Source organism: Zeus faber (genome assembly GCF_960531495.2).
Source record: "Zeus faber genome assembly, chromosome: 12".
Taxonomy (NCBI): domain Eukaryota; kingdom Metazoa; phylum Chordata; class Actinopteri; order Zeiformes; family Zeidae; genus Zeus; species Zeus faber.
Window position 1 is genome coordinate 20,596,127 of NC_137196.1, and position 27,500 is coordinate 20,623,626.

Genomic DNA, 27,500 nt, shown 5'->3' on the forward strand with positions numbered 1-27,500 from the left:
CCCTCCCTCCACCGGGTGGAAAACAGCGCCGCCTCCAGCTCAGGCAACGCGCACCTTGTTGCCATAGCGACGGGGCGACGCTCTTTTATCGTCGCCCTCCGTCTTTGTTGTGGGAGAACCGCAAATCTTTTCTCCGCCGCGACGGCTCCGCCGTTCGGGAAAGGCGCTGACCCGCGGCGCGAGCGTGAAAAAGAACAAAAAAAAAGTTGAGCCGTTGTGTCGACTTTTCCGAAAGACCCCCCCCAAAAAAAAAAAAAAACACGAGGCGGAACTTTTGTGGGAAAAGCGACCGCTTCCCGTAGGATTTCATGTAAAAAATTAAAAAAAAAGCGGCGCCGGCAGTTAGGAGACGAGGGCTTAGCGTGAACCTCCCCGAGGGCCCCGGGTGGATATTGGGGATTTCACAGAAGCTGGTGCACGACGTAGCAAACATAGAACAAATAAACAACAAGGCAACACATAAACCACGGGGAAGAGCAGCAAAGTTTAAATTCAGCCGAGTTATAAAGCGGTGTTGTTCATTATTTCCAGTTCAGTCGTGTTGTTATTGTGTTCGAGATTGTTTTTCTTGACATTCGAATACATTATTAAATGTGAGATGATATTTCTTTAAGATTCCTCAACATAACTTTTGGCAGATCGCTTAGTGACGGCGCGCGTGTGTGTGTGTGATGCAACAATATGTGTGTGTGTGTCCCCGTTAATGCACTTCCTGTTCCGTCTAAGGAGACGTTTTTCGACGATTGTTGTTCCTGCTGAGCACGCATTTTAAGGTGTGGCCCTCACAGAGAGGCACTGCAACACGGCTGCACGGTGGTGCTGGTGATGATGGAGCTGAAGTCAACTATTTATTTTCTTCTATATGGGAATGAGTTTTGCGCCCGTCGGTCTCTCCTGCCGGCCGGGCTGCCCTGGACGAGCCTGCCCTCAAGCACCCTTAGCCTCAGGCCAGCAAGCAGGAACGCCATAACCCTATTCCAGTTCTGAATCTCCAAATGATGGATATGGGATGTTGCATTAAATCACCAACTAAACTGGGCTGCGCTCCGTGGGAGGAATTGGGAACGCTGCCGGGTAAAATTTGCTTAACATTGTTCTCCATTCCTATTTTAATAACTCTTCAATATGAAATAGTCAGAGCCTGTCGTGGTGCGTTCCTGTGGGTCAGGGCTCTTTCGGAAAAACTTCAATTCTCATGTTGCAATCAGGCGATTCTTTAGTTACGTGAAATTTCCCCAAATAAATAATGGATGAATTGGTAAAGGGCACGAAAAGCAACACGTCAATACGCCCGCGAGGTTCCCAAACACCAAAACCAAAACACCAACCAAAACACCAAATCACCAAAACAGCACAACCATCCATCCAGGACCTGTACCCGTCTCGCTGCCGCAAGAGAGCCACCAATATCACTAAGGACCACACCCACCCAGCACACAAACTGTCCACCCTCCTACCTTCCGGCAAGCGTAACGCAGCATGCGGTGCAATACCACCAGATTCAGGAACAGCTTTTTTCCAAAGGCCGTCAGACTACTAAACTCACCAAACACGACATGAACACGACACCCACAAAGACCAACTGACTGCACAATATTTACATTTTTACAACACATATGTATCCCCTTGGGATACATATATATCCTCTTGCTGCTAGCTTTGTACTGCACCTTATTACCTAAATAACATACCTCATTTGACTTCTTGAGTATATTGAGACTATCCTTAGTCTTGTTGTGTTGTTGTGTCTATAGTTGTTGTCTTTTTGCACTTTCATGTTATATGTTGTGTTACAAATATTACTGCACATTTGGAGTATGGGGAAACGCAATTTTGATCCTCAATTTTGACAATAAAGTACACTTTGAACTTTGAACTTTGAAACAGCCGGACCGCCCGGATGCGCTTTGCTCCCTCCGGTTTCGTCGGGAGCGCCTCGGCCACGCCCGGCTTGTCGACTTTGTCGTTTGTTTTTTGGGATGTTTTATTTATTCTTTTGCCGTTTCATGTCGTGTTGATTTCATTGACTCCGATTCTCTCTCCCCCGCGGGCAGGAGCGGATCCCTTCGTGCCGACGGCCATCCTAGGTGAGATGCATCCTAGCTCTTATTTTTTTCTTTAATTTTTTTTTCCATTTGCTGTCGATCGTGTCACATGTTGATATCAGAGCGTGTTACCGTAGCGAAGCGCGGCGGAAGTCGTGCGGAGCGCGAGCGGCGCCGGTTCCACGCTCCACGGAGAGTTCACCGCTGAGCACGGCCAGCCCAAACCGCTGTTTCCCCTCCTTTGGTTCGGTCGGCTCTTTTTTCCACCGGAGACGGCTTCCTCACCTCCATACCTGCCTGCCGCTTCCCCTCCCTCCCTCCCCTTCATCCCTCCATCCCTCCTCCTCCTCCTCCTCTTTTCCCATCCTCCTCCCCATCCCCCCCCGTCCACCGAGGGGGCTCTCCCGGGCTGAGGCTGGCTTCACTCCATCCCATCCGCATTGCGTGTCGTGCGTGTGATGTCACATACGTGTTTGACCTCTCATATGCATGGACAGACATGTGGACTGGATGCAGGGGGGAGTGGCTGGGAGTGGGGGGGGGATGCAGGGTCCGCCGGCTGCGTTGCCGTGGCCGCAGTGTGCCCAAGCAAATAGCGCTTTTCGCAACAAACAGACACACAGCAAAAAACAAAACAAAAAACACAGGGAAACGCAAGTACACGCAAACGGGCGAGAGAGGGAGGTAGAAAGCGCTCTCTCTCTCTCACTCTCTCTCTCTCTCTCTCTTAGTGAACCCCCCTCCCTCCCCCCACCCCCCACCCCATCCCCACCTCCAAATTTCTTGAAGACGGGATGTGTCCTTTTTGGAATATCTAAAGTCAAAGATGAGCTTTAGCTGTGATGCCCCCCCTCCCAACCCCCAACCCAGCCCCCCTCCCTTCACCGCGTATTCACCCCCCCCCCCCCCCCCCCCTTCGAAACAACAACCTTTTCTATTATTCTTTTTAATGTCTCTCCCCCCCTCTTGCCTTTGGCTAACTGCTAGTGACCTACTTGTTTTTATTTCGGTTTTACCCGTGTTTATTCATCCCGCTCAGCGATAAGATAGAATAATAAAGAGCATTTTGTTTTTTCGTTAATTATTGCTGGCCTTTGTCGAGCGCGCACCGCGCCGCAGCCAGGCTGAATGTCCGACCGCGCGGGGGAACGTGTAACTACTAAGTAGGGCACCGGCGCAGTAATAATTCAGCGCTCCGGGCCGAGATGAAATTTTCGTGGATAAGCAACGCGAGCCCCAAAAAGCAGGGATAAACACATTTTTAAGGATATGATTTGCCGTTTCGTCTCCCCTAACCGTTAACGCGGCACCGGGCGCCGCTCCTCCATCACTCGCAGCCGCGGCAGCTGCTCGCGATCGTTCCCCGTCTAATGAAGCGCGGAACAATTAACATGAAATCAAGGCGGCGCGAAAAGGTTAGACGCTCCCGGGCTGCGGCGCACGCTGTCACAGCGTTGTCTCGTCGTTTTCGGCTCCGCCATCGCGGGATCGGACGCGACGCGGGATGGGGTTGTTTTGGGGGTTTTTTTCGGCTCGGTCGACGGTTTCTTCTAATTCTTCTTTTTTTTTTTTTTTTTTTCCCGCAAGTAGTTTGAAGTATACCTTCACCAATTAAAGTCAAAAAGTAAAAAAAATATAAATAAATAAAAATAATAATAATAATAATAAAAGGATATCCCAGAGGATGTCAGGATGTCACAAATTCAAACAATTCCGACTTTCGCTGCGAATCTGGTCAAACGTTCCCTTTACTCCACCCCACCCCACCCTTCCCACTTGAGATCCATGACTCCTTTCTTTTCCTTCTTAATTTTGTCTTGCTCCGCTGAAATGACCCCATCCATCCACTCAACACCCCCCCCCCCCTTCCAACTAGGCTTCCACTTAGACACGTTGTCCTGAGGCGTGTGCTCCGCCCTGTAGCCTCACCTGAACCACGTGACTGTGACAGGTTCTCATGCTGTAATGTTGCTTCTCCCCTCTCTCTCCTCTCTCTCTCCTCTCTCTCTCTCTCTTTTCAAACTTGACCTCTTATGTATCTGCTATCTAAAAAGTGCCCATTAATGGTAAGTTTTCCCAAGTGGGCCCTGGGTTGTGGGGGGGGTAAAAGGAGGCCAGAACCAGAACAGGCTGCTTCCGACATGGACACTGTGACATCACTGCATGGCCGCCGGGACACGGCAGCGTCCCACCGCCCACCGCGCCCCCGCCACCCGATCCATTGGCTTAGCATGATCACGGTGCAGTGCCCCCATCGCATTCGTCCCATCAACCCATGCATTCCCCTCCTCAATGTTGTTCTCTTTTTGTTTGGTTGTTTTTGGAGACAGGGGTTTTCACCTCTCGGGGAGGCTCCTTTGGGGGAGGGTTGAATCTCACGCCGTGTCTGTGTGATGCTTTTTTTTTTTTTTCCGACGGTGCCTGCTGCAACATGCTCTCCGTGGCCCTACCGCACCCGCCTCCTCCCGTCCTCCTGTTTCTCCTCCTCCTCCTCCTCCTCCTCTTCCTCCATGTTTATGGACACCCTCCATCGCCCCCCACACAGCATCTGTGCCAATCTCTGACTGGATTACAGCGAAAGAAAGAGCTGGAACGGACCTGAGTTTGCCTGTGACTCTCAATCTGACGTGTAGCCCCAAAGTACAGCGTTGCTGCTTGGAAGTAATGTTTGCGCCGAGCCTCTTGATGGGTTTTTGTGAGTTCTCTCTCTCTCTCTCTCTCTCTCTCTCTCTCTCACCCTCTCTCTCTCTCTGTCTCTCTCTCTCATCGCCACTTGCAGTCAAAGGCCGCGCCGTTGAGCTCCTACCGCTCGTCGTCTTAAAACCGCTAAACCCACCCCCCCGAGGGAGTACAGTACGTGCCTTGCGAAGGGGAGACGGGTCTCAGAGGCCCCTCAAAAAGCAAACGTTTTCCAGCCACGCATCGAGACAGATGGCCCCCGAACCTCCCCACCACATTGACTCATCCTATTATTCAACGATGTTGTGTTGTTGTGACCATCCATAACAGAGAGCTTACGACAGGGCGAGGGTTGTTTACCGGTCCGGGTGGGTGACATAATGCTGCGACTGTAAATGAGGCTCCCGCTCCGTCTGTTTTGGACAACCGTTTCAACCGCCCCCAACACGACCTGGTGTGTGAGGTGTGTGTCCTTTGAGGTTTGCAGTGCCGCTTTGAGGCCTCGTCCCAATTCTTAAGCCCTAATGCCACTTAATGGAGCTGCAATTAATCATCATACCAGGACCATTTACTACAACAGTCATTATGTCACCCATACGAGTTCCAATGCCAAGTGCCATTACAGTGGATACACCCCGCCCCTCGAGCCCCCCGCACTGACCCGTCCACTGTGTCTCTCTCCCACAGATGAGAGCCAGAATATGGGCAGCGACACCAGCAGCCTGGTGCAGTCTCACACCCACTCCCTGAGGAAGCGGGAGCCCGTGGACGTGCCCTACCAGACCGGACAGCTACACCCGGCCATCCGCGTGGCCGACCTCCTGCAGCACATCACCCAGATGAAGTGCGCCGAGGGCTACGGCTTCAAGGAGGAGTACGAGGTAGGAGGGGGGAACCCGGCCCCGCCCGTCCCGTCCCGTCCCACCCGACCACCCAGCGCCCCCGTCGCCGCTGCCGCCGCCACCACCGCCGCCTGCCGCCACCGCCATCCTTCTCCTCCAGCGCCTGTCCCCCCCTCCACACACACTTGTAGTGGTTGTGAACACAAATAAAGCCCGGGGGACAGATTTGGAAACATCTCCTCAGAGGCTTCCTCATTGGGGATGATTCATCCGTCCGATGGAAGGCTTTATCTGAGTCTGCGAGTTCCCACGTGTTCCCCGCTCTGTCTGTCTCCTTTGTCTGCTCTCTCTCTCTCTCTCTCTCTCCCCAATTTTCTGTCTCTCTCTCTCTCTCTCTCCTTTTTGGCGCGGCTCAGCAGAACTGTTCGTTTCTCCCCAGATGCACTTTTATGATGAATTGTTAATGCACCCTGTCTTAGTGTGTTTACGGTGTGATTTGTTTTTGTTGCTCGTCTGTTTCTCGTCGTTTTGTGCGGACTGCGCATTTGCACTCGCGCTACATGTGTCAAATCACGCCGTCCCGGTTGTCCTTGGAGACCGTGTAGACTTGCAGGAACAACGGCGAAATGCAGCAGCTCCAAAGTTAAGTGCAAAAAGAGCGAGGGAAATGATTGGCCGTGTGTTAGTTCTGTCCCCTCCTTTATCTGAATCCGGTTCAATTAGGCGGTGGCAGCCCGCTGCTGTCTTAAGGAGACGGTTGTCACACAACAGCAACTGCAGACACCCAAACACCCAAACACCCTGCGCACACTCTCATCTTATTTCCTCTCATTAGGGCCTGAGGCTGGCAGGGCTTGAAGCCTCTCCAGCCGCCCCTCGCTGTCCCTGCCAGCCAATCAACATCCAGGACACTAAGCAGCCAGACACCTAGTGGGCCAGTCAGCCACGCAGCCAATCATTAGCCAGCCAATCCCCTTCAAATTACTCCGCCGAAATCACCGGCTGGCCAGCGGCAGTAGCAAGACGTTCACTCTTTCTCATCACCACCCATCACTCATCTCTCCCAAAGGCTCTGAGCTTCAAGCTCGCTTTCACGCTTGTTTTCTTCCAATTTTCCCTCATTCACTTTTGAGTCTCTTTCATGCATCGCGCTGCCCTTCATTATTGATATTATCGGCGTTTTATTTTCCAGCCCTCTCCCCCCCGGCTTTTGTCACCTTTTGTTTCATTTCATTGTCACGTGTCTCGTGTCCTGTCTCACTCCACCCCTCCAGCACTCGCTCTCGTGTCTCTCTCTCGCTCTCTCTTTCGCCCTTTTCGCTGCACTGCGCCTTCCAGCGTTTCTATTTGTCGGCTTTCTCTCGCCCTCTCCCTCTCTCCCAAGTTTTATCGGTCTCCGTATTATTATATTATCAGTAATTAACTCTCGTATTCCCCCCGCCCTTCCCGGCGGCGGCGGAGCCCATCGCGTTAAATAATGTAGCCTCCCACGGCTACCTGCAGCAGCCGATCATTGAGGTGGCTGGGGCGGTTCGGGCTGCCCTCCAGGCCCGATCCATTATGGATAAAGGTGTTTTGGGCTCACGCGGCTGGCGCAGCGCAGATGCCAAACAGTGAAAAGCGGCGCGGCAGAATCAACGATCAGCCCCCGCCGCCATTCCCGCCCTGCGGCCCGCCGCCCCGGCTGCTTCAAAGCCCGTTAGTCGGCCCGGGAGGGAGGGGGGCTTTTAGTTGAGAGAGTCTGAAACTCATGGAGCTCGTTCTCTCACTCGGCTCAGAGTGGTTCATTTCTGTGTTGTGTTCCGACGCTGTCCTCCCACTTTCTGTATCGCATCAGTCCGTCCTGAGGTTAATGCCCTTTTGATTCCTTCTTTTTATTTTGATTTTATTATTTTTTTAAGTTGTTTTTGTTTGATTTCCTGATGCGGTCGGAGCCTGTAGTGCACCCTCTAAACCTGTTGACTTACACTGTACCATATCTCTTTTCTGACCCATGCTTCTTGTTATTCTGTACGTTTACTTTGGATCAGATAAATGAGGTAAGCCAACACTTTTGGTTATTTGTGAGTTTTCTAGACGTGTAGCGTTTATCACTTTGAAGTTAAAAACAAATCGGACAGATTGATGGTGCTTGGTGGCTTGTTTTGGTTTTTTTTTGTTTGTTTTTTTGTTTTCTTTTTTGTTCCTTTTCTTTTATCAAGCCCTGTGGGATTTCAATATCTCAGTTAGTGGATCTAGTCTGAAAAGGGCATTTACCAACAGAAGCTTTGTGATGCTACCAAAGCATTTGACAGTGCACAGATGTTCATGGCGCACACCGTGACACATCGACAATCGTCAACAGTTTGTCATGGCGAGGTCTGGAGATATTAATCCCGTAGCCTTCAGAATGTGACTGTGAAATGTTTACCCCACCGCATATTGGCCACAGTGCACCGGCACGCCAGGATGCGCAGTGCTCCATTACCCAGCATTTGTGCTGCTTTATAAAGTGTTCGGAAAGCATCAGTGAAACATCAAAATAAGAGCCACAGTAATAATCATCATAATGACATAAGATAAAAAGCTCATAATAGGAGCGTTTTATCTTATGTCATAATTATGATTGAGTGATTATGAACCATCATTATGATGGTTGAAGTAAAATGACCCAAACATGAAACTAAACTAAAGGACTGAAGAAGAGAGGGTCTATAAATATTTAAGCCATAAATGTATTTCCCAGAGGGGAAATACATTTCCTCATGATAATAATACACAATTCCATTTGCCTGGAAGACAATAACCTTCGATGAAGTTAAGGTGGTGCACCGCACTGATCTTTTCTGATGATCTTATTCTCAAAAACTGCATGAAAGCGAGTGAAAGTGAGTTTCAAAAGGGGCTTTTATTGTGAAATCACACTGAACGCTTCACAGAACCTTTATAAGGGGAGTGTTTGACAGGGCCCCATGGCGGAGTAAGTATTTGCACGTCCACACTCCCCTGCACGCGTCGCTGACTGTGCTGTACTGTACATACAGAAGTGTAAGATGTGGTCAGTCCACAGTTATGACTGCATCGAAACGTGTTTTTCCCTCTGTTTTAGTTTTTCCAACTTTTACTGTGGAGGAAAATGTAACGTAAGAACGCTGGAGTATGTGAGACCAACAGCATTACAACGGGTCTCCTTTTCTTGCCTGCCATAATATTAATTATTACGGGGGGGGGGGGACGACTCCAAATTAAACAAAAATGATTCTGCTTCCGCTGCGTGGCTGAGCCCAAACGTTCTGCTGTTGCCTCGCGTTGACTTTATACGAATGAAGGACGGAGCTTTTGTGAGCTGCGCGGAGAAAGGTGGGAGAGAGCCCCTTCCGTTTGTAATACACGTGCCATTACCGTCCAATTAAAATGTTTTCAGCGAATTCAAAGATGAGACAAAGCGGGGCGTGGCCGAGCCGCCGCCATCGCCGTCGCCTTCGCGAGGCGCGTTTCGCGCTTTGAGGAATGGCGCCGCCGTAAAGCGCCGTCTCAGGCGGGCGGGACTCAAACGCCTTTAAGAAAGAGCTATTGTGGACCCGTCGGGGAACACCTTTCGGGCGGCGAGATGATTCATCTCGGGCCCGATATGAGACGCGTATCCTTCAGGGTGACAGTCGGAATGACGCCGGGCGGAGCGCTTTCCAAAAGACCTAACGGCGCCGGGAGGAGACGCGTCGTCCATCTGAGCGACACGCATCCGTCTCCGCCGAACGGAGGGGGGAGCGGGTTCTTCGCATATTTAGGCCGTTTCCTCCGCTAATCCCGGGGACTCGACGGGCGGAAGTGCGCCCTTGAGTTGTCTCCTAGAGGTCCACGCCGGCGAGACAAAGGGAGTGCCGTCTCAGAACCGAGACGCCGGCGATTGATTGATGACGCCCCCGTGCGCCCGCCGCTTTCCGAACCCAAATCGTAGCTCTGGAGACCAAAAAGAAACCTCCTCCTAAACCTGCGTTTTTTTCACTCTGGGTGTTCGCACCTAAATGGAGGTTTTACAATTATGAGGCCTTTAAGAGCTGTTAAATAGTCTTAAATTGGACGTAATCACTGACCTCGCTCTCGGATCGAAGGAAACTGTTCTAATAACAGTTCATAGAGTAAATCTAGTTCTTATCCTTCAGCCTTCGGAATGAGTTGCCAGGTATAATTGCATGTACAGTACTAGGAATTCGTCACAGTGAGGTTTGGTGCATTTCACGACGGACGATTAGCATTGAAAAAAATTTTTAGCAGTCTGAAAAAATTGAGCAGAAAATTAATGATAAAATAAAAAAGAATAAAAAGTGAAGTAAAAGTAAAATAAAAAAAATAAATGAACAGAATTTGTCAAATATATGCAAATAGCCCAAAAAAATACAAAACAGACTGTGGGGGTCTCTGCCCACAGGTAAGGGTTTAGGGAGGGAGGCTGTGTCTTTCTGGCCGTGGTGCGCCGACATGGCGAGAGTTTAATTGTTCATTTCAGTATGTGGCACGCCGGCCACAATTACATATATCACTGAGGAGTCTTATAATAATCGTGGGTAATAATAGTCCTCTCAGGCGCAGGAGGAATGGCGCTTCGCTCCTGGGCTGCTCACGAGCCGTGCGGGTTGGTCCGACTGCAGCCAGCTTGGTGGCCGCGGGAAAAGGGAACCGTGTTGTCGTCCGTAGCCGTCGCTTGACCACGCCCCTTTGTCCACTACACAGAGTATACAAAATGCGATACTGTGCAAGGATAAAATATTGTTATAGATATAAATTATAAATATGAATTATTTATATGTTCTAACTAGCTTATTACAGTTATTGCACATATAATACATATAATACTTACTACTCTGTACCAAATATATAGTGCCTACCTGCAATACTTTACTGAAGAAGAGGTGATTATTTGTCCAAATATCAGTCCTAAATTTTGTTAAAATGTCTTACAATTCTCTCAAAAGTGTATTAGATTTAATAATTGAAGATTCCATAATTGAAGATAATCGTGTGGTTGGACTTGCAGCGTTTTCAAATAAACATCAGCGCATTAGAAGGAAAACAAACACCAAACACAACAGTAAGATTTTAGTTTTGTTTTTTTTTTTGTTTTTTTTTCCGTGGGCCCATCGGCTCTAGAGTCAGCCCCGCCCTCCCTCGGCAGTGGCCACATGGCAAGTGGAGATGTATTTTCATAATTTGCCTTAATTGTGCCTGGTGTGCCATCGGAATGGAAATCTCCCCGGCGAGGGATAGAGATAAATATTTCATGAGGGTAATCTGAGCCGAGCCGTTTTGATCTGATCTGCTGATGATGAGCAGGCTGTATTTTTTTTTTTTCTTTCTCTCTCTCTCTCTCTCTCTCTCTCTCTCTCTCTCTCTCTCTCTCTCTCTCTCTCTCTCTCTCGCTCTCTCTCTCCCTCGCCCACCAAATCGTCCCCGCGTCAAGCAGAGTCCTTTAGATGAGGCAGACGAGACAGCCGCTGCGGTGGCTCCGCCTGGCAGCGCGGTGCCGCCGAGGGGAGCGCTTTGAGCGTGGCGCCGGCGGGGGGGGGGGGGGGGGGGGGGGGGGGGGGAGAGGAGGGAGGGGGAGCAGTTTGAGTGCGACACACGCCTGCGCCGGTGGCCTAATGGCACTCGCTGTTTGACACAGCTCCTGGGGACCCGCCATCCTCCCCGCGTTTCATGTCTAATAATGAGTTGGAAACATCTCTCTATTGTTTAGTTTTTTTTCTTCTCCTCCTGTCGTCTGGGGGTGCTCCCTCCATCCCTCCCTCCCTCCCTCCTCCAACGAAAACAGCAGATGCTGTTCTTTAGGCTGGTTATCAGGTTGCTCACACCCTCTTTCATCGCCCACCTTTATGCCCGCTCTCTCCCTCTCCCTCTCTCTCTCTCCCCCTCCCTCTCCCTCTCGCTCTGTCTCCCCCCCCCCACCCCCCCCACCTCTCTCTCTCTATCTCCGTTCTTGCTTTTCCAGAGCTTCTTCGAAGGACAGTCGGCGCCGTGGGACTCGGCCAAGAAGGACGAGAACCGCATGAAGAACCGATACGGGAACATCATCGCATGTGCGTACCAAGCGCGTGTCTGAATGTGTGTGTGTGTGTGTGTGTGTGTGTGTGTGTGTGTGTCGCCCCGCCCCCCACCCCGCCCCCTCATTCCGCGGCTTGATTTATCGGCCCGCACTTGACACTATGGCTAGCTATAATCTGCTCAAACACACTTTCATCCTCAGCCGACGGAGAACGGCGACTTTGACCTTTCTACTTTTTATCTTCATCTCACCGCGGGCGCCTCCTCGGGTTTTTTTAGGAATGGTCGCCCGCGGTGTTTACCCACGGCACGCGGGGTCACCCGCGACTCCTTTTTCAGGCCCGGGGGGGTCTGATTCCGACTGCGAAGCTAAAGCGCCCGCGCGGGACGCGGCCGAGCGGCGGCGTAAGTGCGCCCTCAACGCCGATTACCGCTGACGAGGGAGTACATTTCAAGCCCCCGCAACTATTGCCAATTTATAGGTTGAGCGGGTTTGGCAGCCCCATAGGGCCCCCCACGCCGTGTGCTCCCGGATGAGGGGTTCAGGGAAAATATGCAGAGTAAGATTTATGGTTGGGAATATGTTTCTCCCGGTAAGACTTTCAGAAAAACAAGACGTTCCCTTGGTTTGTTTATGGTGTCACACCGTTGAGCTGCGTTCTGTTGGGGGTCAGGTTTTCATCTTGTTACCTGCTTCGAGGTGCAAAAAAAAAAATATTTTTCTGTAGTTGTTGTTGTTGTTGAAACTGTGCTTCGACACATGTAGAACGATGAAAAAGTGAAAAGCACAAAATCCCACATCAACTATGACTGTGAACGAGGAACATCTTGTAACTTTAATAACAACTTATTAATAACGTGTTTTCCCGCTTGGCTCTGTTTTTAGGAGCTAAATAAAACATAGCTGAACTCCAACACTCCAACTTTTGTGCGGTGTTTTTTTTTGGGGGGGGGGTTTCTCTCTAATCTGTGTGATTCAAAGGGCCAATCTACATTGATGCACGGGCCAACATTTGGCCCATGGTCCAACAACAACAACTGGCAACAACATGGATCCTCCTCATCAGACACGTCCTTAAATCTCTTTTAGGGATTTAAATCACTATTGGTCCTCTCTCTCTGCCACCGCTCTTAACTGTATGTGGGTGCGTGTGCATGCGCGTGCGTGTGTGTGTGTGTGTGTGTGTGTGTTTCGGTCCTTTTCCTCTGTTTATTTGTCCTTCTGTTTATCTCGTTCTCCCTCTGACTCTATTTTGCTCTCTCTCTCTCTCTCGCTCTCTCTCTCTCTCTCTCTCTCTCCCTCTCTCTCTCTCTCTCTCTCTCACCGTCCCCTCTGCCTTTGCCCTCGTTAATATGATTAATTCAACATTGGTTTTCTTCTTTTCCCCCTCTCTTCCAGACGATCACTCCCGTGTCAGGCTGCAGGCCCTGGAGGGCGAGCAGAGCTCCGATTACATTAATGCAAATTACGTTGATGTAAGTACACACACCAGCCAGCGCCACCAACGCAAAAGGTCACCGTGCCGTCTCCCTCTGTCTCTCCCTCCCTCTCTCCCCCTCGCTCTTTTTATGGAGCGAGAGGATACCAGCGGAGGCATCGCAGGGGGCCCCGAGGGAGGGCCCCGGCCCCCCTGCTCTGCAGCCCCGCTATAAACACGCGCGGGCGCTCACGCGCGCACACACACACACACACACACACGCGCACACACACACACACGCACACACACGCTAGCGTTATTTTCAATATTAAAGGGAGTCTGTATTGCTCTATTCACTGGATATGTTGAGAGGGATGGAGAGATGAGAGACTCGCGGTGCAGCCGGGATGGAGGAGGGGCTGGCACACAAGGGAACCTGCAGAGGTTTCTCTCTTTAACTTGGCTTTGAACAACAGGGTGAACATATATATATAAAAGAATAAGAAAAAAAAAATCAAAATGAAAGGCATGAAAGTGAATTGATAATTAACCACTGAGATGAGATTGAGATAATTAAAGTCAAGGACGAAAAAAAAAAAAAACGTAGAAAACGCCTCATTTTAATCAACACATAACACACAGGAGTGGATTTGAAAGGGGGCGGGGCATGAAACTCCTCCCTTATGTCGACGTTTCTCCTGCGAGTCGCTTTTTTTTCTTTTTTTGTCCCGCCGTCTTTCCCCAGCCGAAGCCGAATGGAGTTCTCGCGTCCCGCTTCAAACTCGGGGCCGATACCCTCCACGGCGGACGCGTAGTCTCGCGTAGCCGCTCCTCGCGCTTCCTGCGGCGGAGCTCTCTCTCTCTCTCTCTCTCTCTCTCTCTCTCTCTCTCTCTCTCTCTCCTCGCCGTGCTTAACAGGCCACGGGGGCGGTTGAAACAGCGGCGTGAGGCGCACTTCCTCCTCCGAAAAGGGATTTGGGAACCACTCGACGCTGCGCTGCGTGAGATCTCCCCATCTGACCTGATTTGCTGTTAATAACAGTGTTACTGGCAGGATGTGGCCGATCACCGTGGCTTATTGGCCCTTTTTAGCCGGCTCTTCCGCTCCACGTGTTAATGGCCTGGTGATGTACCTGTCTCCCTAAGTGGTTTTTCTGCACCGCGGAACTCTCGCTCCCTCCCTCGCTGTCTCCCTCCATCTCCCTCCATCTCCCTGTCTCTCTCTCTCTCTCTCTCCACCCCAATCCCCCCCCCCCCCCTCCGCCCCCCCTTCCGTTCCAACCCCTCTAATGCGGTAATTTGTAATCTCTTGTTACGCCTTCAAACGTAAATTCATAATGCAAGGTGTGCCGCGGCAAATGCAGGGGGCTTAAATTATTTACCTCTCCCCGCTCCTCAGTTTATGGCCCATTATGCCGCGAGAGGCAGAAGGCGCTCACAATGGAGGCAGCCCCATTATACGATAAGAATGTGCGGCGCGGTGAAGATGGACGCTGATTGAAAAGGATTTCCTCTGCTCCGTCGCCTTTGTTGGTAGAGTGCTTAATAGAAAAAAAGGCAGATGGGTAATAGTGCTTTTGCTTCTTCGGGAAGCTTTTTAACCAATCTGGGAAGCTCGTCCTGCCTAATCAATCTTTTGCGCATAAAACATTCGCCGTCCCCCAAACATTTGTTGTCATTGGGATTTTTAGTTTTTTTCTCATCCATTCTTCCCGGTCGTCTTGGCGTTTTGCAAAGTCTGATTTGTTTGTTTGTTGCGATCGTTGGGGCACGGACGCCTGTGATCATTTTGCCGCGGGGACGAGTTGCGCGCGAATACGTCCCGGAGGCGGAAATATTGTGCGGCGCGGGATTCTGCACCCTACTGTTACCGGGGAAAAAGAATAAATGCCTCATTAAAAGCTCGTTAAAACAAAACCAGAGATAGCAATTAGGTCAAGGCTCTGGCCTGAAAGATCCTTGCTACCACGTCTTACGTGTAGTTATCGTGTCGAGTCAAGACTCACAACCAGGACTCTGGGGGGGGACGAGACCAAGTCCAAGTGAAAACCATCTTCCTCGCTCCGAGGCCGCCCCTCCAAGATGGCCGCCTCCTTCCAACATTTACCCAGAAAAGCAATTTTATGGCAGGGATGTACAGCAATGAAATTCAATATGAACTGGTATTATATCAATAAAAAAAAACAACAATAATTGCTATGTATCTCGCTAGAAGGCAAAATATACAACGTTTAAAGCATTTTTCGGCTTTGGACTAATCTGAATTTTCTCTGGTTATCCTTAAAATTGCTTAAAAAAAAAAAAAGCCCTCAAAGAGAGTTGAAATGAAATTTGCTGAGACCCGCAGATACCCCGATTGGGAACACGAATGCCATTGTGTTGTAATGCGGACAGTACAATCGGGCTTTAAGTAGATCCTTTGTAGTAACTCATCCCTGATCACACGCCAGCATCAGCGCTCCCTCCCCGTCACGTCCTTCTTACCTAATGGGGAAAAATGAAAAATGGAAAAGGGGGGGGGGGGGGAGGACTTCCTTTCCTTTGTCTCTTCCACTCTATAATCCGCCGGTGTATTGGGCCTCCACTTTGCCTGACGGAAACATACATGAAAGTACAAACAAATCTCCTTCCTCGGTCCAGAGATAAAGAAGTCATTAAAAATGGAGGACAGTTGAATAGCCCAAGGAGCCCGATGGATGAGAGGCAGGAGAGAGAGAGGAGTGTGTGTGTGTGTGTGCGTGTGTGTGTGTGTGTGTGTGTGTGTGTGTGTGTGTGTGTGTGTGTGTGTGTGTGTGTGTGTGTGTGTGTGTGTGTGTGTGTGTGTGTGTGTGTGTGTGTGTGTGTGCGTGTGTGTGTGTGTGTGTTGGGGGGGGTGGGTCCTTTGTGTCTTTCTTCCCTCATTGGATGGAAGCATTAATCACAGTCCCAGTTAAATTGAATATGAACGAGATAAGGGAACGAGTGAAGGAGTTGGGGATGGGGGGGCCCAGGCAGGGCCGGCAGCAGGGCCCTTCAAGTCCTAATGTTTTGTTTGCCGCTTCATACCTCCAGAGAGGGGACAAGGAATTGGACAAATAAAACTTAGAGTAGATTAGAGTAATCCGTGAGACCCGAAGGCGGCGGGGGGGGGGGGGGGGGGGGGGGGGGGGGGGGGGCTGGAGGGATCAGCGCCGCTCGTCGTATCTTCGGGGATTATCGAAACTCTTAACTAGCTGCTCGCTCCGGAAGGTGCGTCGCTGAATATGGAGTGAAGCGGCCGCGACCCCCAGGACAGACTCGCCCGGGCTCCTCGGGATGCTGGGCTCCTCGGGATGCTGGCCTCCTCAGGATGCTGGGCTCCTCGGGAGGCTCGGCGTGTTTACACGGACGCGAGGGTCAGATTAAGGCAAATGACCAGAATGAGGTGATATTGGCGAAACGAGGTGCTACGTGTGTTTGCGATATTTCACTTCTTTCAACGAACCCCGGTTTGCATCGTGGCTCATTCGTTCAACCGAAGTTAGCGGTGAGCGGAGGAAGTGCCGTTAGAGGCGCAAGACTCGCGGACCGTTCCTCGGCGGCGAACAAATCTTGAGAAATGACTCGGACTCGCAACCGGGGAAGGAAAAGAGCCGCGAGAGCCCCGCCTCGAGCGGAGGCGGTGACTCCTGGACGGCATCGCAAAGTAACAGCGAGTCGCCAGTCACGCACACGCAAGGTACACCGACCGAATCAAGCGAGCTACGGGTCGGGAAACAAAACAAACATTGTCACCGGGTCGCTCGCGAAGAGCCGAATCTTCCAGGAGAGTCAAATTTCCCCGTCACGTCACCGCATATTTTAGCGCTTTCCCTGAAAATGTCCCCCCCCCCCCCCATCCAAGGATCTAATCTAATATATTCATCTCCTTATCATTTCATCATCGCTCCAGAAGTCAGGCTGCCAGCTGTGGTGCTCGGTAAACAAGCTCTGCTTCCACTGTTTCCGGGAGAAATGCATACAGTACATGACCCGAAAAAACGAGCATGCCAGAAGCACCGCGACGAAGGTGCATCCATGCCGCCGCCGTGCCGAGCGCATCGTGATCGAATAAACTAGCTCTGTCGATTTGGAGATGCTCCGGTCTTTATTAGAATCAGACTTTTTAAATTAAGTTGAGAATATTGCCTGAGACTGAGACTTTTATTATTAACTTTAGTTCGAATCAGCGCATGTGGACGCGTTGATTGTGATGAAGAACTGAACCAGTCGGGTCATCGACCCACGAGGGGTCGTTTTTCCACCAGTGAATAATCAGCGATTTGCATATGCTAGGAATTTGTTCCGGTGAGTTTTGGTGTGTTTCACTACGGACAATTCGTGTTAAAATAAATTGGGAAAAAATGTAGAATGAAAATAAGAATAAAATAAAATAGAATAAAAAGTGAAGTAAAAATTTAAATTCCATAATTAAAATAATAATATATACAAATAATAAAAATATATACAAAAACCCCCAAAAAATAAGAAAGATAGAAAGCAGAAATACTCAGATATATAAAAAAAAACCACATAATATACTGGCAGCAGTGTGGGTGTAGCAGAACGTGAACTCCAGGAGCGTGAAGTGGAAGAGGGAGCATTTTGCATCACGGGTCTCCTCTGTCACTGCCGAAAACCCACTCCCCCATGAACTCTGCCTGTGCGGTTCTCCCGTCTTTTTAATGAGGGGGATTAAAGTTAAGCGGTTCGAACATTCACCCTGGTGCTTTTTGTTTTCCAGGGCTATCACAGGCCAAATCACTACATCGCCACCCAAGGTAAGAATACTCTCAAATTGCCAGGCGGGCTTGTTTGGAATGCGTGGGCGGTGGATTTTAAAGCTATCTGTCTGTTTGTTTGGGAATACGTGTGTTTGTGTACCTGCGTGTGTGTGTGTGTGTGTGTGTGTGTGTGTGTGTGTGTGTGTGTACGTGCGTGTGTGTGTGTGCGTGCGTGCGTGCGTGTTTGTGCCCAGGTGAATGCAAACACCCCTCTGCACATCCCGCCGTTGTTTACACACTTTCCTGCAAAGTACTCTTTGATGCTCAGTCAAGTGTGTTGTGGGAGTCGCGGGTAGCGCTCCGTGCACGCTCCTGCACACGTGCACCTCTCTCTCTCTCTCTCTCTCTCTCTCTCTCTCTCTCTCTTACCTCTGTCTGTCTCTCGCCCTCCTCTCCTCTCTCGCTCGCTCTCCCACCGCTTGTCAATCAGCGATCTGGGAGTGATTAATCTGCCGCGTGGTAGAAAGCTGGGTAAATAGATGGATTAGCCGGCATCCTCGGGCACATTTCGTCACATTTTTGCCAGCGGCTTCGGAGGCCGTCGGGGAGGAGGAGGAGGAGGATGATGAAGAGGAAGAGGAGGAAGTGGAGGGGGAGGGAGGAAGAGGAGGAGGAGGAGGATGATGAAGAGGAGGAGGATGATGAAGAGGAGCGCCCCACGCTGACCCCGGGATGCAGTGACTGCAATCAATAAGCGGCCCTGGCATTTGCAACAGAGAGGCCCTATTTTCAAACCCAACGCCGACCCCACCCAAATGTTAAGATAAAAAGACTGAGATAGCGACTCACCAGATAAAGCTGCGAGCGTCGAGCGGCAGCTTTCTTGAGGGAAACCTCAGAGGTTAACAGCTTCTAGATGATTGGATCAGCCTTTCGGCCCTATGCCCAGCTCAGACGACCCATTTTCACGACAGCAGCGGCGCGGGTTTCGTTTGAACATTCTGGGTGGAAACATCTTTGTGGGGGGGTGTCAGGCCCCCAGGAAATTTTGAGTGTCAAACACTTAATTTCCTGCATTCTGCTGAATGTTTATGCACGAATCTGTGCCTTTTCTGCATCAATTCATGGTGGGAATGTTATTTATTTCAAGGAAATCTTTCTTTCAAAATAACACTACAAATCGGGCACGATCATGTCATTTTGGAACCGACTTGGAATCGACTAATGAGCATCAGGGGCAGGTACTACTACTACTGTAAATTATCAGTTGCTAGAATGTTTAGAAAAATTGTCATGACGGCCATCAGTTCATCAATAACGCACCACTATTCCAGCCTTGCGTTCCGCTAAGTCACAAAGCGCCTGATGTCCAACTTCTCCCGGTGGCTTTCAATTGATAACATGGCCGATCCACCTAGTCCACCCTGTCCCACTGTGCTCCTCCGATAGCTTCTAATTTGTTTTAGTTTGGAGAATGAGCAGTCGCAGCAGTGACAGGGAAGAGTCAGAAACTGTTGGCAAGTGATGGATGGTGACGTAGAGACTGTTTTGGGAGTTGCTGATGACGCAGCATGTATTACCCAGCATACATGTGGAAGCTATTCACTCACTTCTCCATCTGCGTGTTGTAACGTTAACTGTGAGCGTGCAAATAAAACAACCACTCATGCGACACATTATTTAATGGTTTTATTTGAGTCCTGACTCAAATCGCTGTCGATTCACTACCAACCGTGACTGTAATTCCTATGTGACTCAGGTGGTTGTGGCAGTCCCTCCGACACAGAGCGTCAGGCAGAGATGTTGCAAACACACCAGTTTGTTTTAGAGAGTGGACAGATATAACAAGCCAGGAGCAGATGGAACATTGTCATGACAAAGGCTCTCCCTGAGTGTGTGTGGGGATGGGGGTTTTACCTGCCGCTTCCTGGATTGCTCTAACGAGCAACAGGCGTACAGCCACCCTGATCCCGGGCCCAATTACCAAGACAGGTGTGGCTGCTTAAACCACACCACAGTGGTATATATATATAATTTAGTGCACCGGTTGAACGTATGGTAATGCTTAAAAGGTGACGATCGTATCAGCTCAATAACTCATTATTATGTTAATACCGTTGTATGTGTTGTAGGCCCCACCCGCCCAACATGCCAAAGGACCACGCAGTCTACTTAGCCCAAAGTAGGGCGGCCCTTCTGGCATTTGCCCAATTGCCAGATGGCCACTCCGTGCCGGGAGGTTAAATTTGATTGATGGTTAATTCTTATGAATTTCTGGGGTTGAGAGTGTCCACCCCCACGGAGAGGGAACTGCCTGTGCGCCTGTGTGCCTGTTTGCCTGTGTGCCTGTGTGCCTGGTGCATTGCTTTAGTGCGGAGGTTCCCAATCACCGGGCCACGGACCGGTGCCGGGCCGGCGCTAAAGCGAGCGAAAACAAATAAAAACAGTGTGTTTTTGTTGTAGATGTATTTATTTTACTACATTGCCCAATTGAATGAAATTTAAAAAAAAGCCCCCTGCATAACGGGGAGACTCTCCGTCAATCTTCTACCAACCACACACACACACACACACACACACACACATTTTTTGTTCTGTGGTCTGGTCCGCGAAAATAAAAAGCTTGGAAACCCCTCCTTTAGGGGAATGAAGAAAAAAAATGAAACAGGTGGGAAAACAAAAAGCAAGAGAAGGAGGCGTTTTTTTGAGAAGAGGCCTTAATGGATTCGCAATCTGCTTTGGCGGAGCTGGGAGTTGCATAATTACCTGTTTATTAGAGCGTGGCCTCTCTTCCTCTGTGTCTCAATTAAAACAACCCCCTGTTTGCTCTTACTTTGCTAAGGGAGAGCACACCCAATCAGGCAGCGGCACACTCCGTTCTGTCTGTCCGTCTGCCTGTCTGTCGGCCTTCCTCTCTGTTCTGTCTGTCTGCCTGTTTGCCTGTCTGCCTGCCTGCCTGCCTGCCTGCCTGCCTGTCCGCCTGTCGGTCGTCCTCTCTGTTCTGTCTTTCTGTCTGTCTGTCCGTCTGTCTGTCTTCCTCTCTGCTCTGTCTTCCTGTCTGTCTGTCTGTCTGTCTGTCTGTCTGTCTGAATGAGTTGCATCTGGTGCATTAACCCCTGCCCTCCTGGTGTGAAATGGCTATTTGGCGACCACTGCACCACACAGTCAGACTAAGCTGACTGACCAAACGTCAAATGGCTTTTACTAATGGGTTTTGTATGCACTTAAGCGAGCATCAGAGGTGCTAAAAGTACGAATTTCAGTTGGATTCATTTGGGCTCTGTATTTGTCCTCGCCATTAACAAGCATGACATATTTTCATTTTCTTTTAAATATGCAAATGTGGATTGGCAGTCAAAGAAATACTACGAATAGAAAACCCTCTCTAAGATGAAATGCTTGGGAAGTCAGGCGCACTTCCATTCATGTTAATTGGGCCCGTTTTTTTGTTTTTTTTGTGTGTGTGTGTATGAGTTATTTTTTTCATCATTGAGCTTGCATTAAAGTACCCCCCCCCCCCCACCCCCACCCCCCACGCCGCCCCATTATTCCATCAACTTTATCGCGTGTGTGGGGAGGGTCTGATAAGGACAGGAAGAAGAGGTGGGAGAGGTACGTGTGAAACATCTGTATTCTCCCAGAGAGCGCACCGTTCTTTATAATTCATTATCATCCTCGGCAGACTTGACGGGAGAGGGAAGGAGGGAAAGAAGGGAGGACGGAAGGAAGGAAGGCTCGGCGCGAGATGATAGCGGAGCCAGACACAGACCTGTCGCTCTCAATCAGACGAACTGCAGACAGTGGCACCTGAAAAGTGCACCTCGGCATCGGCACAGTTACCGGGGAAAATGAGGAGCTATTCAGTTTTTTTTTTTTTTTTTTTTTTTACTTCATTAAAGTTTCTCAGAGAGCGACACCGTCGTTAATGCCCGCTGGGACCGAGGCGGCTAAGAAAAAAGAAAAAAACACGAGCAGTCGACGAGCACTAACAATTGTGCTTGGTAAGGGAAGGGGAAAAAAATCTGGCAAAAATGTGTGGAAAGAAGACGTGTGTGTGTGTGTGTGTGTGTGTGTGTGTGTGTGTGTGTGTGTGTGTGTGTGTGTGTGTGGGGGGGGGCCGTGTGTGATCCCTGTTACCGTTCCCTATAAACTACAGTAGTCGTTAGTTGTTCATCAATAAAGCGCTGTTGATGAGGCCCTTTGCTGTGTGGAGGTGACGGTGGCACGGTGCAACAGCTGCCACTCCGTTAAAGCCTCATCTCTGGATCCTGCTCCCCGTTATCTGGGTCATTCCAACAGCCGCCGCTCTTATTATTAATTCACCGATGCCAACCATAGCTCACCTGCCAGTTGCCAGTTAGCCTGTTAGCCAGACCCCCCCCCGCGCCTCCGCCCGTCCCCCCCCCGAGGACGGACCGGCTCCACCTCAGCCGTCCGCCAGGAGTCAGAGTTGCTTCGAGGTGGGCGCAACGAAGCTCAGTGAGACGGAAAATTATTCACGCGTCGGGGGGAAGAAGCTCGATTTCATCAAGCTCTCTTCAGACTCTTATAACCCCCCTCCCACACACACATGCACACACACACACACACACACACAGGCACCCCACAGACCCCCCACCCCCCCACCCCCAAAACCCTCATCATCTCACTCAATTGGCAAATGTCACCAGCAGCGTGCCAGTTTTATAACTCACAGGTAAAATCTTCGAGCCAATTGGGAGGTAGAGGGAGACAGTGTGAGACAAGAGAGAGGGACGGAAGGAGAGACAGCGAGGGGGTGGGGGGAGTAAGAGAGAGAGGGGGAAATAGAGGGAGAGGATGAGACAGGGAGTTAGAGCGAGAAGGAGACAGAAGGGAAAGAGAGTGAGAGAGAGGAAGAGAGAGGGGGAAGTAGAGGGAGAGAGGGAGGAGAGAGATGGTGAGAGAGCAAATCAATGAGTGAGTGTACATAATGCCAAAGTGTGCTGCATGTAATATTAATGGGGAACAGAGGAGAGGAATATGTGTGTCTCTGTTATAAAGTGTGTGTGTGTGTGTGTGTGTGTGTGTGTGTGTGTGTGTGTGTGTGTGTGTGTGTGTGTGTGTGTGTGCACGTGCGTGCGTGCGTGATGTACCGCACCGCGATCCGGGCGTTTTGGGATGTTGCCGGCTGGGGAGTTCCTACAGCTGTCACAGTCCTCACTCGTGAGGAGGAACAGGCCGAGTCCCACAACACGACGTGAGCGGCGGCGGCGCAGCGGCATTAGCTCTGTGACAGCCCGGTGTCAGGCTCCCAGCGCCGCTCCCCTCCGCCCCGCCCCACCGCCAACGCGCCGTCAAACCTCCCCGCCTCCGACCTTCTCCGTAGCAGTTTAGCGAGATTGGAAAAATCCCCGAGATGGTTTTTGTGAGGAAAAATCCCGTTGTTTGACACTTCATAAGAGACAGGCATTCGATGTGTTTGCGCGATGCACGTGGTTCCTCCATGTGACGGCGCCATTGCTCGTGCCGGGGTCCGCCTTTCCCGTCAAAAGGAAAAAACAACAGACAATCAATCCCAAGAAGGAAAAACCTTCGAGAAAAGAACGCGCGGGTAAAATCCCCGCACGTGGAAGTGTTTCGGCTTCTCGTGGAATGGTGGGACTTGCGGTGTGATCCACTCCACGCAGATGGTTTAATGGATTGCCACTTTAAGCGCGGTGAAGCCGCCAGCGAACACGGCGCCGCCGCTGATTACATTTTCATCGGCTTTTTTAATCTTCGAGCCAACTACGACTCGAGTCCTGCTCGGCGGCGGCGCTTGCCTCGGCATCCTACTTTCCACTTCACAGGCTCGCGCTTGTACGGAGCCATCTCCTCCCTCACCTATTTTTCCATCCTACATGCATATTGGATCAAAACCTGGCTCTCCGCTGCCTTGGCACCGGCCTCCCCGTCATCCATTTTCTACTTCTTTCTTGGGCGAGAGAATGCCAAGTTTCATTACGTTCCCGAAGTCCTACACACCAGCTGTCCTGCGCGGCGCGGCGCGTCCTCCTCCTCCATAAACTCATCGGCAGTGCGTCTCCCTCCCTCCCCCCGCCCCCAGGGGGGCCGGCGTGTGGGAGGTAGAGGAGGCGTGGGTGGCTCAATCAGGTTGGGGAGTTATTGAAGTGGCCGGAGGAGATTGGAATTGGAGATTTAGTTTTCCGGCCCCCCCCCCCCCCGGCGGAAACCGAGGCCCCCCCGCCGCCGCGCAGAGTCGGGGCGGAGGAAACACGAGATCGGACGCAGGAGTCGCCGGGAGCTTCTCCTCCTTCCTCCTCCTCTCATTTATTTCTCGGGGCCGAAGGGGATTGGAAAGCTGTGTCGCTTGATTTTAGACCTGAAGACTCGAATTATACATTTGACCTTTTCTCCCCCCTTAAAACGGCTCTATTTAGTGAGAATCCGCATTAAAGTGGTAATCCATAAGATTCGTCCATTTGAAAATCCCATATTTGATGCTGTTTTTAGCCGGTGCTTTGTATGAAGGAGCCAATCAATGTGTTGTGTTATGCATGCGCTCCTCTGAATGCCGTTGGTGGTGGGGTCCTCCACGCCTTTCCCGGCAAGAATACAGCGATCGGGCACCCGCGCCACATCAAAGGCGGCCGCAAATTTGATCATTGAATTTGATAAAGCAGCGGTGTGTTCAGGAAAATGATCGATACGAATGAACATTCGCACAAAAGGACCCGTCGGATGAAAGAATGTCCTCACCACCTCCAGTGAACCGAGGAAAAATGAGTCAATCGATCAGAAGAAGAAAGCAAACTTCAGAGAAAAGAAAGCGATTCAGAGTCAGCCTGCCACGACGGGAGTAAACCTGAATGTTGGAGGGGGAAAAAAGGAAAGAAAAGAAATGTTGCAGTTTCAGACGGAATTCAGACACTGTGAAGCATCCAGGGTCTTTAGTAAAATCTGTGAGTTTTCTCTAAATAGTCACAATCTCCTATCAAGCAATTCAGACATGCTCCCACCAAAAGGAAAACCTGGTCAACAATGAAAACAACATATATACAGTTTATATATACGTATACACACAGTATACATACAGTATACATACAGTATACATATATACACACACACACACACATATATTTATATATGTGTGTGTGTGTGTGTGTGTGTGTGTGTGTATATCTATATATACACAGTATACATAATGCACACACCGATCAGCCACAATATTAAAACCACCACTAATAACCACTAATATTGTGTAGCTCCCCGTCGTGCCACCAAAGCAGCTCTGACCCGTGGAGGCATGGACTCCACAAGACCTCTGAAGGTGTCCTGTGGTATCTGGCACCAAGAAGTTAGCAGCAGATCCTTTAAGTCTTGGAAGTTGTGAGGTGGGGCCCCCATGGATCGGGCTTGTTGTTCCAGCACATCCCACCGATGCTCGACCGGAGCCTAACCCCGTCCATCCACATGATGTAGAAGAAAGCGTGATTCATCAGACCAGGCCTCCTTCTTCCATTGCTCCATGGTCCAGTTCTGACGCTCACGTGTTCATTGTAGGTGCTTTCAGTGGTGGACAGGGGTCAGCATCGACACTCTGAGCGGACCGCAGCTACACAGCCCCATACGCAGCAAGCTGTGATGCACTGTGTGTTCTGACACCTTTCTATCACAGCAGCAGTAACTCTTTCAGTAATTTGTGCTACAGTAGCTCTTGTGTGGGATCGAACCAGACATGAGCATCAATCAGCCTTGGGCGCCCATGACCCTGATGCCGGTTCACTGGTTGTCCTTCCTTGGACCACTTTTGGTAAGTACTAACCACTGCATACCAGGAACACCCCAAAAGACCTGCCGTTTTGGAGATGGAAACATCTAGTCCAAGAGATTTGTAGTACAAATATAACATAGTATCAGACACTTGACCGCAGTTAAGAAAAGAGAACAGAATCATTTTCTAGAATTCACTACAATTTAATCGAAGATTTGAGCTTGCAAAATTTGGGTAACATCACAAAATCCAGACTTTGTTCAGGTTATCTTGGGTCTGCATTTCTCTCAGGTCTTGTGTCAGATCCACCCTCATCTAGATTCCTGCGGGAACATTTCTCTGCCCGTACCCTCTTAGAACAAGGTTGTGTGTGAACAACAGCTTAAGAATATAACGTGTGCTTCCCTTTCATGGTTTGTCTTCTCAGAGGCTGGGCTGTTGCAGCAGTCTCTGGCTCGGTCTCAGTAGTTTGATTATCTCTCCATGCCCTCACGGTCAGTCTGGGCCATGTATGAATTCAGTTCAGTATCCAGGTGATCTGACCCAGTCATCTAGCCATCACAATTTGGTCCTTGTCAAAGTGGCTCAGATCCTTACGCTTGTCCATTTTTCCTGCTTCCAACACATCAACTTCAAGAACTGACTGTTCACTTGCTGCCTGATATATCCCACCCCTTGACAGGTGCCATTGGAACCAGATGAGCAATGTTATTCACTTCACCTGTCAGTGGTTCACCTGTGTATCTATATATATATATATGTGTGTGTGTGTGTGTGTGTGTGGGTGTGTGTGTGTGTGTGTGTGTGTGTGTGTGTGTGTGTGTGTATATATATGTTTATATGGACGATATAAACTACGTCATTAAGAAAATAATGGTTATATGCATTAACTCTACACGTAAAATATTATGAGTGTGAGTATGTGAGCATGCATGTGTCTCTTTGTGTACGTGCAGCAGTGCAGTGTGTGTGTGTGTGTGTGTGTGTGTGTGTGTGTGCTTGTCTATGTGTGTATGGGTGTGTCTATAAGTGTGTGCGGGTGTGTCTATATGTGTGTGCAGGTGTGTCTAAATGTGTGTGCGGGTGTGTCTATATGTGTGTGCAGGTGTGTCTATGTGTGTGCGGGTGTGTCTATATGTGTGTGCAGGTGTGTCTATATGTGTGTGCGGGTGTGTCTATATGTGTGTGCAGGTGTGTCTATGTGTGTGCGGGTGTGTCTATATGTGTGTGCAGGTGTGTGCATATTCTCATGCGCGTGCATGAACGTCATTGTGGCTCCAGGTAATTTGCATTAACTGTAGTGGATGTACAGGGATTTGCATTCCCTAATTAATTTGTCAAGATTCGTTTTATTTATTTATTTATTTATTTATTTCGTTTTGTTTTTTATTCCAGTTGATTAAAACGAATATTAATGATTTGAATTAACCGTAAAAATAATTGAATTCCTATCAATTCACAATTATTGCTCGGTGGAGTTTTCTAATATGGAACGGATGGAGTGGCCCCGTGCTCATTTATTTCGACATGCGCTGGCCACGTTCAACTGTGGAGGTTGGGAGCGAAACGCAGAAAGTTGGAATAATTATGACAAGCTTTTCCATGAAAGCACACACACACACACATTAATGGACTTATAAAGCGCTCGTATCTTTTAATTTGCTTCCCAATTTGTTATGTCTCGTTTCATAAAGTCCTGCTGCTGTGCAAAACAACAAACATTAGTTTAACTAAATGTGCTTCCCGGTTTGAATGCTCTTTTTTTTGGAAAAACAATGATTTGTTAATTGTATTGTTACAATAACTGTGTAATACCGCTCTCTCTCTCCCTCTCTCTCTCTGTCTCCCTGCCTTTCCTTCTCTCTCTCAACTCTGTATCTCCCCCCATTCCTCTCTCTCTATCTCTCTAACCCTCCCTCTCTCACTCTCTGCCTTTCCTTATCTCTCTCACCTCCCTCTCTTTCTCTCTCTCTCTCACATCCCTCTCTCTCTCTCTCTCTCTCTGTCTGCCTTTCCTTCTCTTTCTCTCTCTCCTTCTCTCT

The 27,500-nt window shown here is 49.8% G+C and overlaps 1 protein-coding gene across 1 annotated transcript in view; it reads left to right on the plus strand.

Moving 5' to 3' along the window:
- LOC307238363 (receptor-type tyrosine-protein phosphatase mu) overlaps window positions 1–27,500 on the plus strand; it is a gene marked incomplete at its 5' end in the record, with an annotated part of 194,768 nt that overhangs the window by 140,576 nt on the left and 26,692 nt on the right. The window contains 4 exons of the mRNA XM_080011296.1: window positions 5,412–5,605; window positions 11,532–11,619; window positions 12,984–13,060; window positions 17,744–17,780. Of these exons, the coding sequence (XP_079867422.1) occupies window positions 5,412–5,605; window positions 11,532–11,619; window positions 12,984–13,060; window positions 17,744–17,780 (396 nt within the window). The remainder of the gene's footprint in view (window positions 1–5,411; window positions 5,606–11,531; window positions 11,620–12,983; window positions 13,061–17,743; window positions 17,781–27,500) is intronic.